Consider the following 14,977-nt stretch of genomic DNA (forward strand, 5'->3'; position numbering starts at 1 on the left):
AAATGGTCTATTTTTATTTTATTTAATTCAAGCAATGAACTGATTGGGGTACAAGCACTATCACGAAGTTAGCTAGTGAAAGAGATGTAAGTATCTACATGTCAGAGCCTGAACAGAAGTCTATTGTTTAAAACTTGATAACAATTTTCCGTGAGCCAACAAATCCTATCCACAACAACCCATTGTGAAATTGTGTACATGGTGAACTTCCATTCTGCCATAAGGTTAGACAATCACTTTGGACTTTTATCAAATGCTAGAAACATAAGCTCAAAGAGAAGTCTATCCTGGCGCTGGCCGTATTAAGCAAACTCAGAATCGTGGTTCTATATTGGCGTGTCGAGGCGACATCTCCGCATTGCACCGCCAGCACGATGTTTATAGTATTAGATGAGACAAGATTTGAGCGGAAAAGTCAGACTGTGGTGGAGTCAGCAGTCCGAATCCTCGCTTAGTGATGCATGCTTAGTAGCTTTAAAGATAGACATTTATAGAGACTTAGGATCTCATCTATCATTTTCCGCGAAGGAGACGTTTTCAGACTCGTCAAATACAGTAGGAATTGAAAATACTTACTCCTTTCAAGTAATAATCCAGCGAATAAAATTGTCAGAGGGGTACTGCCACATATTTTGATTTCTGCGAGGAGTTGTCAGTCAATGCCGCTAACAAAATAAGGGGGAAACTTTTCACTTTTCTTCTTCGTTCAAAAGTTGAGCGTGGCATTAAGAGTAATTTCATAAAAAAACCTCCTCAAAGTCTAGCTGGGAATAAATTGATGTGGCACTCGTTCCCGCCTCCTCCCTCTGGTTTTATTGGCTAGTGGACGATTGAGCTTCTTGGTGTATGTCCCTTGGGTCTTGTATTGAGGAGCGACTTGCACACCACGATCGAACCCATCATTGCTATATTTGGAAGCTATATTCCGCGGTCGAATTTCTTGCGCCCGTGTATATGTGGGTTCTTCGCATGTGTTATTAGCGTCGTGGCTAATAGATGTAGGTGGACTGGAGATTTCTTCAGCTCCTTCCCAAGAGCACTCTGAACTCTCATCCACAGTCTCGACTGAAGTCGTTGAGATATCCTTTGGCGGTATTGGTTGATATTCTTCGTAAAAGTTTCTGGCTCGAGGTTTGTTGGTGTTGTTGATTGCACTCAAATTGGAAGAAGTTGACTGCTCATTGCATGCAGTTGCTCTGACCCTCGATGGAACAAGTCCATCTTTATTTTGTCCTATAATAATACAGCCTCGATTGGTAAGATCCCTGAATGGAGAGAGAAAGCGTAATTTAGCGTTCGATTTTGACAGCAATCGTAGTAGATGTGGACATGTGTGAACTCCATCCTTGTCGCAATTACAGCGTTCCAAAATCCTCGAGGCGACGTAGACGCCGATTCCGGGACACTCCAGCCGTTCATCGCCGACAGTCCTTCCAAACCACATGTTGAGTCTACAAACGGTCATTGCTAGAAAATCCTTCGAAACTGGGAGGCTGTCTAGCCTCACTGGCGTACGAAGTTTTGTAATGGGCCGTAAGAGCTCACCAAGATTACTTCCAAGTAAAACAGGTGTTTGTTCTCTTCTGACCATGGCTGGCCAACCTCCATGTGAGCTTTTCACGGACACCGCCTTTTTCCTCCATTTGTGTCTACTGCGCGCTACGTCCATTAATTCGAAGCCCTGAAGAGTTTCGTGAAAATTGAATTTCATAGCTACACCAGGGGGTTCTTCGGATGCATCCTTCTCCACAATCTCAAGGTAGGAATAGTAGTCAGATATTAGATCTTTCACATAGTAATCTTCAGTCGCTGTTTCTTTGTTCGATCTCAGCGGCCGTGATGCCATTTTCATTATGGCATTTCGGCAAGAGTGAGCACCATCGCAAGACACAGTTGCAAAATCCAAGGCGACAGGCTGCCCGGCAATTTGGTAAGGCCGCTGCACTTGTACGGCATGAGCCATATAAAGGAGGGTCTCAGTACCAGACACCAACCATCCTCGCTTCTGGGTAACATCGTACAAACATATTGAAAGCTCGTCCGCCTCGTCGAGCACTCTTTCAAGTCTGCTTTGGCCTCCGGGAAATACAGGGGTTTCCTTTGCCCCGAGCGCAAAGCTTAGTCCCATAGTTCCAAAGTTTTGAAAGCCCAATTGGAAGTCCGTCAACCTGATAGATTTGCTAGCTTCTTTAGCTTTAGAGAGACCTATGAGCCCATAATTGATAGATTGTGTGCCAAGCTGGGATCCACAGCTTTCAGACCAGGACAAAAGAGCTCTGGTCGCGATCATTGAGTCATGATCAAAATCTGAAACAGGCAATCGAAGTGGCCATTGAATCTTGCTGTATTTCATTCGTTTGCCATTTTCGTTCGTTAATAAGTGCCAGTGTACAGACTTCCCTTCTTGCTTCACCGGCACAAGCGCAGTTGAAAATCCCTTCAACACGAGCCCTCCTTCGTGATAAACCGCGCTGCGTGCTCCACACAGAGCTGCCAAAATTTGAATGGGTGCTTCGAGACCAACCTCATCGTTTTGACGGATGGGAATCGGGAATCCATCCGCGATTAATGGATTCCGGAAAAGTCCCAACCAACACAGCTTCTCCTCTTCCACTAACCGTGATGTATTAAACCGCATGTGGTAGGTAACTCCATCAAACTCTGTTTCGCATGTTGATATTTGCACTTCTTCCTTGTTATTGAACCGCATCACGCTCCCAAGCCAGGCCATGATTTGCATTACGGCAATAGCACTTTTTCGTGAAGTGTTTTTAATTAAGACCTTTGTGTTTTCCGACAGCTGTAAAAACACAGTCCCTTCATGAATTTGACCTGAAAACTCAGTCAGCCATCGAACATGTCTTGTTTTGTCTGTTGGAGCAAAATCAGTTCAAACATGAGGGTAACATACTGTGTTCAACAATTCCATCGAAAGTGTCTTGAAGCCGTGACAGCAGGGATGGGCCAACTTCAGGCCAATTTCTGGAAACATATTCTCTACACGTAGTTGCTTCACAGTATAAGGGTGATCCAGTGACGGCAACTATGGAACCTATTTTTGGACATTTATCCGCACCATATTGTGTTGCCATGAACTTGCGTAGATTCCAATCTATATCTAGTCGAATGTTAACAGAACGTTTATCGCCCGAATTGCCGTAATTGGTAATGAGGTTGTCTATGTGGAACATTTTCGCGGACCCGTCGTAGTACATTTGTTTCGCCCGATCGAAGAAATTACAAACAGATTTTGTTGTCTGCCAAAACTCAAGATCTTTCATCAAAGCAATTGCATATGCTAAGTCTGCTTGTGATATCCACGAACTCATCAGTATTTCTGGAGAAGTCTTGGGCTCATTATAAGTCTTGCTGCCCCTTTGACTTTGCCTGCCGGGCCTGTTGGTCGAAAATGATAGCCACTCTATTCTCGCAACTATTTCGGACAATAAACAGAGAGCTGAGCACCAAACAATATAGGAATTATGTCCAGCAGCCTCGCGGCGTGCCAATGATATTGAGGCCCCTAGTTTATGGTGAAAATATTTCTTACTTAATCTAGCAATGGAAGCAGGACATCGATTTCTCACTCCTGGCCAGTTCATGAATGAATTTGCAAAGACCTTAACAAACTCGCCAGCCAGTAGATAAAAGGAACCATGCACCACTTTTGACTTGGCAGCCGCGTTTGACTTATCCCAGTGTGATTGCGGAACCGAGGATACTGTGAGAGGTGTAACGTTCATTTGTAGCTCAGAAGTGGTATCAGGTTCCCAATCTGATGTTACTGTTATCGCTTTTTCTGAATGTGACGGGAGAAAATGGCGTTTGTTTATCCGAGCTGCAGATTCTACATTCGTTCGAGGTGCTGAAAGCAATGCCCTACTCTCTTCTGGAACTACAAGTGGAGGAATCATGCTCTGATCTGTCGATTTCGGAATAGCATTCTTCATAATCCTCGCCCGAACAGTGCTTCTCGACTGTAAAGCTGAGGATCCAGTTGTTGATGGACTTGAAGTTTGGTTTGGCAATAGTACATTTGTTGGTAAAGAGCTGTGAGCATTATTTCTCCTTCTGCTATTCGTCGTGCTCGCTATTTTGCCGAGTTTCTGTGATGCTGAAAGATTTTGTTGATCTTGGCGAACTAAAGCATACGCTAATGCTTCGGGATTGGCAGCTTCGGTATTGGCAGCAACAGCTCTGTCTACTTCTTTCTCTTCTTTTGAGCGATCGTCTGATATGATTGTACTAAAAACCTCTTCCTGTGGTGTCGTTCGGGTACCTCTATATGTATCCTCGTACACTCGTTGAGGCTCTCTCATAGCACGAGATTCTTCTAATAGTCCTGAACTTGACAGGAGAAAGTCAATCGAATGGCTTCCCATGTGATCCAGAACGTAAAAGTCTGGTTGAAAAAATCTTGCCGGGGAAATGTTATTGTCTCTCACATGGCTAGCAACATGAAGCATTCTAGCCTCCCAGCTCTTATTTCGGGCATCCAAATCCGGGATGTTTGATCCGAATACTTGTTTGCACCATGCACAACTTGACTGTCTTGGGGGTCCGTAGTGCCTGAAATGAGCGATGCTGTGCTCGATCCAGTAATCCACAGATTGGATGTCAAACTCCGTAGAGCATCCCAGACACCAGAACTCACAACGGAGCTTGTGATTGTTGCCGGATAATAATTCGGGCTCCAACACTGTAAATCTCTTCAAATTTGAAAGAGTATGCTCATATTTGTATCCCGGATCAATTTTGAGATCCGCTCTGTAAGAAGCTTCCGTCTTCGCTGCTTGCCCTAGATTTGATGGACGCGGCTGTTTCGTGTCATGTTGTGCGCTTGTCGGGACTAAGATCCGTTCATCCATTATGGAATGAGCAGAGACCAAGCCTGAATAAGGTCTAGGTGTTCTTTCAGCCATTCTTAATCTGTTCCAGATCAGCTCGTGATATTTTGAATGTTAGGAAATAAGTTTCTGTTGTTTGAAGGCAGGTGAATCTTCAACAAGGCTCTGCGGCTGAGAAAACTGCCTAGAAGCCTACGCCAGCTGGAACCATCGAATCAGAGCTATGTGTAACACACCAAGATTGGAGAGGGGCTTTAAACCAGATTCAAATGTGGGGCTTCATTGATAGTATTTCCGCTGGCTATCTTGTAGATTACGTGCTTCTCTTCTAAGACGTCGTAGTTCGTCAGTGTAAGCTGGACTGTCGCTTTGAGGTAGATGATAGGGTGGGTTCATTTCCGGGGCAGGCACTCTCTGATACCTGCCAACCTCATGAGTGGTGGAACTGGTGGCAAGTCGTTCGACATTATTCCTACCGTTACTCGCAGAATCGCGAGAAGTGGATGCACTTCTCTGGAATTTAGGAATATCCGTAGATTCATGTGCTACTGCGGTGAAGCTCGATCTTGTTGGTAGCTGGAGGTTCTTGGCAACATTTGCTTTCTTTTTCGATGAGGACTGGCCAGCGGATACAGCGGAAAAATTATCTTGGTAAGCTTCGCGCTCACGTTCTACGATCTCAACCTTAGCAGAGGCCTCATTTGATCTGTCCAGCTCATCTATACTATCTTCTAGCGCACGCATTTCTGTAATCACTGAAAGCTGATTGCTGTCAGGGAGACAAGACTCTTGCTCCAGTGGGTGCTTGCCTTGAGAAGAAAACATCCCGGGGAAGACACCCACAATGATGCAGCCAGTCCCAATGAGAGGCCCTGCTGGCAGAAGAGACGTCAACGTGAGCTGAGATTTTGTGATAATTCTGAAAAGACGTGGACAAGAGCAAGTGAGCCTCTTCAAGCAGTTGCAAATAGGACTAAGTCTTTCGCTCCTATGGGCATTTATGCCGTATAATGCCAGGTTTCCTTCGCTATCAGGCTGCCCAAATACATGGCAAAGCTTTTGGACAGTCATGGCTAAGAAGTCGTAGTCTGTAGGGAGACTCCTTATACCCGCATGGACGAAGGTATGTGCTGGATCAGGCTTGATGAGATCACCCAGATGGCTTCCGAATAGAACCAAAGTATCGGATACCTTCACTAGAGATGGCCAACCACCATTAGAATTTTTAAGCGACACCTGTCTTCGACGAACGATGCTTTTGCTCATGGCTATATCCAAAATCTCAAAGCCTTTCAATTTCTGTCGCAAACTCATTTTGATGGCCATTCCACTTTTGACCTCCATCTTGGATGCAACAGTGTAGAGACGTGACCAAAGGTCAGTAACCAAATTTTTCACGAAATAGTCCTCAGAGGAAACCGACTTGTCGGATAAGAGACACAGCGAAGCCATGCGCATCAAAGAATTCCTGCATTCCCTTTGACCATCGCACCCTGGCATCGCGTATCCTATCAGCACGGGCTTATTCTTAATAGCATATGGGCTCTTTTGGTGTTTGACGTGTATCATATACAAGAGAATTTCGGTTGCTGAGACTAGCCATGCTCGTTTCGTAGCAATGTCGTATAAACATATCGACATTTCGTCGGCACTGTCCAGGATTAATTCGAGACGACCACTTGTAGTCATGTATGACGGTTGATCTTGTCCTCCAATTGTGAAGTTCAAAGCACCGGTTGCATTGTTTGAAAATCCAATTGAGAATCCAGTTATCTCCACTCCTCTGCCAAGGCGACCAGCACCAGAAGTGGTAATGGTTTCGTACTTGACCATGTTGGTGCCGAGATATGATTCAGCTCTATCACTCCAAGCTATGAATGCTCTAGTTTGGAGAATGTCCTGTTGATTGAAAGTTGTTATTGAGAGCCGTTGCGGGCATATGAGATCCACTTCGCTATATTTTAGAAGCTTTCCTGTTGTGTTACTGATCAAGTGCCACCGAACAGAAGGAAGAGACGCTTCAATCGGCACCAGAATGCTCGAGAAGCCCTTGACTACAATTCCTCCGTTGTATTCCACTGCATGATCAGCGCTGATTAATGCTGAAGCCATTCGAATGTGAATTTCGATTCCAAGCTCATGGCATCGCTCAGCAATAGGAAACTCTCGTGCAACGACAGGTTTGCCAAATAGATGCAGCCAACAGAGCTTTTCGGCGCTGACAAACGGAGCCTGGAAGTTGTCAATGGACAAATCTCCGTTTCCTAAGACCTTGATGAAAGCTTCAGAATAGCAAGTTTCTGTTGTTTGATTGATAGTGAAAACCGCTGCTAGCCACACAAGGATTTCGACAGCAATTTGGATATCGATTTCACCGCCGGTGAGCGAAATTTTGCTTCTACCTTGCCGGACTGTCATGGCCCAGTGTGTAAATTGTTCTAGTTAAATTAGCAGATGCAAGCTCTTCGATTTCGGGCTGCGTCACGTACCTGATATTTCGCCAGTCGGCTCATTAAGAGATGCTTGTAAAATAGATAACACTTTCTCCCCTGCTCCACCCCAAGTCTGCTTTAGATAATCGCCGCAGGTAAGCGCCTGGCAATAAAGAGCAGATCCGCTAATAGTGATAAATGACTCTATGGCAGGGCTGGGTTTCTTGCCATACTGACTGTTGACAAATTTCGGTATGTCCCAATCCATTTGTAAGTCTGCCGCATAGACCTCATCTCCAAGTTGTCGCAAATTTTTGCTATTAACAATCTCACGGATTTTAGCAATTTTTTTCCTGCCGTCAAAGTACAGGCCGTGAAAGCTTTCAACAAGGTCACAGAGCATTTGCATCGGAACAATAAGATTGGTGGCGCCAGCAATGTCGGCAATCGACTTGTCCAAAATTGTATCTGCTAGTAGGCTGTTGTCGTTCCTGAATACACTTTTCCCTACAGATGCACTCATTAGTGAAATGTTTTGCTCCATTCTTTCCCGCACGTTTACTGCTATCCTATGAGCTAAATCATTTATTACTTTGCAAGCAGTTGAGTCTCTGTAGCCTTTACTGCGTGCTCCTGTAATCATTGACAATTTAGCAGCGAAGACTCTTATCAGCCTCCCAACTTTGACGTCGAATCTATCCCGCGATAGTGTTGATTTTACGGCACACCCACGTCGCATTGAACCTGGGTAGTTCGACATTACGTATGTGAAGGTGGCAATGAGGCTGTAAGCCGTATTGCTCTGTTCTAGCGCTATTCTACTCTCGTTGAAATCCCTAGTCGGCGAAGGCGATAGGCGGTATCTCGAATTGTTGGAAGTTGTGCCTATAGCCTCAGCCTGTATTCCTTTTGGTTGATGTATTTGCACAATTGAGTAATACGAGCGAGTATGTGGATCCTCTCGGCGTAGAGATCGTTTGTTTCTAGACCGCAATCCTGAAGCATCGAGGTTCCGTTGGCGTTTTCGCAAAGCGAATCTCTTCTCCTTATCTAGAATGTCATGCTCATGCGCCCTCAATTCATCGTCATAAGAATTCTTCGAGTCCCATGCCCACGCACGATTTTCATCCTTTGTTGACCAAGTCCAAATACTCCGGAGCAAACTATCGCCGGCTCTTCTGGACAGCAAATCTTTTGAAACGAGGTATCTCACTATAGACGAATCAGGCTTGATCTTCTGGGAGTGTGACAAACATGACCCTTGAAAAGGGAGATGAGTCCTCACGTGTAGCATTCGGTCTCGCCAAAGCAGGAATCTCGGCTGGTCTGTATCGGCGAGACGAAAAACTTCGGGACAAAAATTGCAGTGAACCATTTCGGGTGGTTCGTGTGGTGAGAAATGGTTTGCAGTATGGGCTACCCAGTCTTCAAGCTGATCCATCGGAAATTCCAAGTGGCAATCTAAGTAGTGGAATTCGCAGCCCAGATTGTGATGATGCAGTTCGGTTACATCGCACTGATGAAGGACGACATTGCTGGGGGGTGAGTTTCGAAGGACCTTGTACAAAGGTTTTCTTGCATTCTCTCCACCAGAGAAAGATGGTAGTGAGGTTGCAGCAGTGTCGCTGGGGTCATCAGAGCTGCCCTCCTCCCCATGACTACGGCGCAAATTGGTAGCCACGTCGCTGCTTTCGGAGGGTGTTGGATTGCCTCTATTCGTGTATGAGATACTCGTATCAGTAACATCAGATCCGAGCACCAAAGGCCCCAAGCTTCGTGTGATGCCAGTAGCGGTAACCAAATCGGGCTCATCGAGACCTCTAAGATAATGCGCGACGCGCTCGCTGTATCCACGCTGGCTGGATCCCGCCATCTTGACTCATTTGTAACGCTTCTAATCGCAAGTCATTATTGTCGAAATGCGGGACGAACAGGTCGTCAAGCACAGTTCAACTGAAATGATGGTTTTGTGCTACACAATTCTATGCGGCTGAATGCAAGCGCCCTATTATGCAGGTAAGTCTGGCCCAATAAGGTAGCAGGATAACAGATACCCCGTCGGGATTTCAGAAATACATGCTTTTGTTTAGAACATAATACATATGTGAAAATGTAGTATAGAATAAGTGGGCATTAATTCGTAAGAATAGTATTATACTAATAAATTTCCTTTATGACTAGCAACAAACCTGACGCGAGCGTCTCGGTAGCCTCCGGGAATATTAGTAATAATGTTCATACGAAGAGTACGGTGTATATCTAGATAGCAATACTTGCATAGCGTAGATTTAGGCGAAATCGAAATTAGATATTATTCTTACAAGTTAGCGTTCATCAACCAGATTTCAAAGTACAGTTTAGGCTTATCAGAAAAACCACGTGATCTAGACTCTACACTCTTCGCTAACCCCGTAACTACCTAGGTAGGTAGGCCCTCTCAATCTACAAATATCCTAGTAGATTTTAGAACATTTTGTTTACTAAGAATAGTAAACGAAATAAACGACATTGTGTCAAAATAATTAAATTCACCTCGTGTTTAACTACTACCTTTTTGTCTACCGCGAGCCTTCCCACAATCTTGATTCAATTTGATACCGTACGAATTTGTAGTAAACGCGTAATAACCCCAAACTCTGTCTAGCCTCAGTTGTATCGACTTCATGATATCGCTACTCCCGATCAAGCAAGAAAGGTCACATCATAGATTACATGTATCACGCAAAGCAAAACCGAATGTGTCGTAAAAACTTATTCAAATTGGGGTATCATAAAACCATCAAAACCGCCAACGCCATGCACTTTTTAGACTCTGTACAAAACTTCACATATCCCAAGCCTGCGTCTCCGGCTCCATCATCCGTCCCTTCCCCTTCTGACTGCTCATTTCACCAGAAGTTCGCCTTCCAGCTGATGACCTCCGAGAACCCCCCCCACTATTTAATGCCTTACTGTCACCATCTCTTGCCCTCTCATCACTACCCGTGCCAAAGTCCGTAGGCAACACCACAGCCTTCGGCTTCACGCAATATCTTTTCCCAGGTGTACTCGCAGGTGTTGATAACCTTGATAAACTCCCAGTACTACTCTGTCTCCTGACAAACTTGGCCCAGCCTGCTTCATCTGGGGGTCTTTTCGTCTTGATCTGCACGACATGTGTTGAAAACGGTGGTCTGGCAGCGGAAGATGGAAGGGCTGAGGAACGTCTGTGAAGGGGAGCAGGAGTTGGAGTGTTTTGAAAGGGCAGTTTGGGGCGTTTGAAAGGTTGTCCAATGCTGGAAGGCGAATGCTCTATCTTGCGCTTTACAACACGACGTTGCGCTTCTAGAGCGAGACTCCTTCCGTCAAGGCTCTTACTTTTGGGCCCATTACCCCTCTCTCGAGGAATTTTTGCACTTCCACTTCCACCATTGGTAGTCCATTCGAGTGTCTCTAATACTTGATCCCAGTCGCCGGGAGATTCATGTGTTCCGGATCCCAGAATTGGTGATGCTGGTGAATCTCGCTTAGACCGCAAAATAGGAGAGATTTTGGAAGTCCGCTGCTTCGCCAACGTTGGCGAAGAAGATCTTGCGCATAAGACTGGCACTTTTCCGGAACTCGAAGCTTGAGCTGTATTTTTCTTCCATGGCAGATGTCTAGCAGATTTTAAGTTTGACGATGTTGATACGGAATTCTGCTGGGGCCGTGGAATGGGACTAGATAAGACTTGATTCCTAGACATAGTGTCGACCACCGATTTCTGGGATTTGACGTTGGATTTAGGCGCCGAAGAAAACATCAATCGGATCTCGTCAACACGTTGCTGATCAAGCGTTGATATTGCTTGACCCAGATTTTCTGGTGTGACAATTCGGAGTGAGTGCTCGGGGTTCATCTCCCTCTGAGCATAAAATTGGCACCCCGTGACAGCCTTGGCTTTTGTTGTCGCACCAACATAGTCCACAAATTCCGTAGACACAACGTGAATGAAGTCGTCGCACAGTGACCTATGGACCGGGTTACTGTTCTTCGAGAGCCACTCCATATAAACCAGAGTCCAAGTAAATCCGTTGACGCTGCCCTGATACTTCGGATACGCAATTTTAAAAGCCTGATAGAAGTCTGTAACAGAACCATCCGATGTGTTTGACCGTTGGGGTAGAGAGTCATCCTGTGTGTTCTCCGTGGTCGAAGGTTCGATGCACGTATTGACCTGCCTATATGGTGATGAGCCAGAGGAAGCAGATTTATGCGACCCCATCCTTTCAGCAACGATTTCTTCTCTTTCCATTTCCCAAGTGGTGGTTCCTGGCCTTGACTCGATTGAATCATCAACAAAAGGAATTAGCTGTGCGGGTGATTTGTGAAGCCTTATTGGCGATGGTTGAGTATCCGCAGGATTTTCTGAATCGTGTTGCGGAGTCTCTGTCAGGTTTTTGCTGAGAAATTGATGGCGCTTAGCTCTGGCCATCTCTTTTGGACCTTGTATAGGGGGTTCTTCATTAAGAGTCACAGCTATGGCCGCGCTGTAACGTCTTTGCTTTACAGGCGTAATTACCCGGTGCGGCCTAGCCAGAGCTGAAGTGCTGGGCTGTGGCTGTGGCTGCATTTCATGAACAGATGGAATGGAGAGCACAGGAGTGGTTGGAATATTTGTATGGCTACCGGATGTTTTAGATCGGGGTAAAGTATCTTCGACTTCTGGGGAAATGTTCCGCGGCGATGAGCTTCTGGAGGGGTGTTTCAACGGCGGAGGTGAGCTTGTGAATTCGTGATCGGCGAGTAAGAATGGTAAGCTTGCCTCGTTCGGCTCTTGCTCCAGTTCATTGCTGATGGAGAGGTAGATGTCATCAGCAATCTTGGATGCCTCAGCTTCGGCGTCAGCAGACGTAGAGTTCTCAAGTTCAGCTTGTTCTAAAAAGTGGTTCGTGTTGTTGCTAGCTGTGGCGAATCCTGTTGCGTGCTGACTTGCATCTGCACATGTGGCAGGAACCACTCCGTCTGAAGAAACGGTAACAGGCTTTTCAGCCTCAACCAGCCTATCGCTGTGACCACTAAGACGAGGTGTGTGAGTATTGACGAACGGTGACTGCTCTACTTCAACTATCCCAGTTCTTGCACCAGCCGTTGACGGAAAATCCTGCGACGTCTCTGGGACTTGGACGGTCTTTCCATTTTCAGCTTCCACAGGGTCTCCAATGGCGTGAAGCTCATCTTCCTCCAGTTCGTGTTCGGAACTTGAACTGTTTGGAAATTGAACTTTCAATACTCGAGGCGGATGGGGTAGCTTTTCACGCTCACTGATGCTTGAATGGCGTGGAAGTTCAATTGCATCGTCGCCATCATCTAACCCATCGATATTCGACGCGTTCGACATATCAAAGGTAGGAGTGGGAAATACGCCCATAGTAGCAAGAGTCTGATGCTGGTGTGCTTCCGGACTTGAGGTCCAGTGGTCATCAGGGTTACTAGCTTCATCGTCTGGGGGTTCTCCAGGCTCTGGCGTGCCTGTGGGAGGGGAATAGTTCGGTAAGGACGATAATCTTAATTGTCTTTCAATTTGATCTTCGGCACTTCTATACTCGTCCTGGCTAACCTCATCAGCTTCCCCCTCACCTTCTAAGCTGTCGCCATCCAAATCGAGATTAACCTCGGAAGATTCGACACCCCCCAACTCGACTGCCGGGCGTGAAGCAAACGCCAATAAGTGTTCTCGCACTTCGTGAGGAAGAGTGGCGTAATGCTGCTGTGAATTTGATAAGGGAGCGTACCATGCGTCGCCCCTATCTAATAGTTTTTGTTGATCGCGGGAGACCCTGACAAATCGTCTAGGAACTCGCTTCTGCCCTTGAAATGGATTTTGGATGAGGGATGAATCAATTACTGGCGGAACACTAGGGGTGTTTCCTTCTGGTTCTCTTACCGCAGAGCTTCTATCCGACGCGGTTCCGGATCTAGGAGTCGTCGAGCGCTTGCTTTTCTCAGACGTGAGGGAATCTTGTGATTGCACGCTCTGGCGTATGTTGGCTCTCGAATCTAGCTTCGACGTGATGAGTACAACCTCCTTTTCAGAAATTTGTGATAGAAAAACTGGCTGTGATGACTTCTGTTGCGGAGAAACGATCGGAGATTTATTGTCTTGCCAAACTACAGCCTTTTTAGCGGTCTTTGGATTCGCTTGTGCGAGAAGTTTAATTAAGGCGTCTGGACCAGAAATTGCACCTTCCGAAATTGCAGCGGCCGGTTGTGGAGCGGGACTTGGATTCCTAGGAAACCGAATCTGGGTTGAGAACAGGATCTGGGTCGCTGGCTCCATGCTTCCAGCTTGGGGCTGAGATCTAAAGGGCGACGAAGACGGCGATCGGTGCATTTCTAAATCCAGGGATTCCACCATAGCTTTAAGCTGGCTTATTTTGGACGAAACGGGGTTCCCTTTCAAGATGTCGACAGGTGTGCCAAAAGTTGACAGAGTCTCAGACTTTGACACTTTGAAATCTTTCACCTCAAATAGCAGCCGATCGCTTTTGTTTGAAGTTGGATCCAGAACCTTGAGTCGAGGTTAATAAAAGAACCATATTTACCAAGGCAAGACTCACTATCTGATACTGCTTCACGCTGATGATGGTACCCTGAGTAGGCTCGCGAGGGTCCCGAGTGCGTATTTTAGCCCTAACACTATTTTTGCCGTCAGAGACAGTTGCATAGTGGTATTGGTCGGTAGCAATTGAGTGAAACTAGATATTCTTAGCCAACTCTTTGAAAACTACCCAGGTCGGTTGCTTACCGCAATGACTTGGACAAATCTTCCTTTCCCTCCTTCAATTTCAAGGTTGCCATTGGGGGTAAGAAAATCTGCATAGCGAGTGACAGCTTTCTCAAGCCTATCGCACACTACAGATTCTAGCCAAGGTTGCAATGAATTCATCTTGAAAAGGCGATATCACGACTACATTGACGGGACCAACGGTGTATCTCAGTGTTTTCGGCTGACTGTAGTCTTTCCGGCCGAGGAAAGAGTAGACGTTTTGGGAGAGTGTTCGAAGCTTACATTTCAATGCGCTCTTTCTCCGATCCAGGCCCTTATAAAAAGAACCATATGGCCACACAAGACGATTAACAGGATGAAGAGGCCTAGGAAGACCAGTCGTAGCGGCAGCAGTGGTGGTAGTGGAAGAATATGGATACTGAATTGTCAGCGAGCAAACGCGTCGTTACAGTTTGAGCCTCACAAAAAAGTGTGGAGAACGCGACGCGACGGAATGGCCGAGGCTTTTGTCAAGAAAAGCTAGTCTTCATGGGCAAATGCCGGCCGGTCCCGACTTGGTGGTGGCTCGTGCACCTGCAACATCGCATTTCCATTTCTGATGGGCAAATTCATGTTTCGGGCCTTAGAGTTTAGGCCATCAGGCTGCCATACAACGGTGGGTTCCGAGATCATTGGATGAGAGGGGCCGTTGCTTTGCGACCCCAACATCGCGAGCCCTTGCCGTGGGTGGTGGAACTTGAAGATGACTTGGTCTTGCAGAAGTCCTGTATGCACTCATCTTCTTCCTCAGCTCAGCAACGTCCCACCCACGCGCGCTAGAATACCTCTTTTGCCTCTTTGGAATGTCGAGCTGCCCACGCTGAATAATCCTGCCTTCAGCCTCCAACTGCACGCCGCTTCTCATAATAAAAGTCACCAACTCCTTCCTCAAACTGAACCACCCTTTTGAG

The 14,977-nt window shown here is 46.3% G+C and overlaps 3 protein-coding genes across 3 annotated transcripts; all 3 read right to left on the reverse strand.

The window, feature by feature from the left end:
- Window positions 1-760: 760 nt before the first annotated feature.
- Window positions 761-4,868, reverse strand: GLAREA_11893 (uncharacterized protein; the record flags this gene model as incomplete). Its single annotated transcript, XM_008082675.1, has 2 exons — window positions 761-2,832; window positions 2,912-4,868. 2 exons carry the CDS (start codon window positions 4,866-4,868, stop codon window positions 761-763), a joined length of 4,029 nt encoding a protein of 1,342 aa, XP_008080866.1.
- Window positions 4,869-5,126: 258 nt separating this feature from the next.
- Window positions 5,127-9,152, reverse strand: GLAREA_11894 (uncharacterized protein; the record flags this gene model as incomplete). The annotated part of the gene is made up of 2 exons (XM_008082676.1): window positions 5,127-7,285; window positions 7,337-9,152. 2 exons carry the CDS (start codon window positions 9,150-9,152, stop codon window positions 5,127-5,129), a joined length of 3,975 nt encoding a protein of 1,324 aa, XP_008080867.1.
- A 951-nt stretch (window positions 9,153-10,103) lies between these two features.
- Window positions 10,104-14,186, reverse strand: GLAREA_11895 (uncharacterized protein; the record flags this gene model as incomplete). Its single annotated transcript, XM_008082677.1, has 3 exons — window positions 10,104-13,808; window positions 13,858-13,995; window positions 14,046-14,186. 3 exons carry the CDS (start codon window positions 14,184-14,186, stop codon window positions 10,104-10,106), a joined length of 3,984 nt encoding a protein of 1,327 aa, XP_008080868.1.
- Between the last annotated feature and the right edge of the window lie 791 nt (window positions 14,187-14,977).

This window comes from Glarea lozoyensis (genome assembly GCF_000409485.1).
Source record: "Glarea lozoyensis ATCC 20868 chromosome Unknown GLAREA17, whole genome shotgun sequence".
In the NCBI taxonomy this organism is placed as follows: Eukaryota; Fungi; Ascomycota; class Leotiomycetes; order Helotiales; family Helotiaceae; genus Glarea; species Glarea lozoyensis.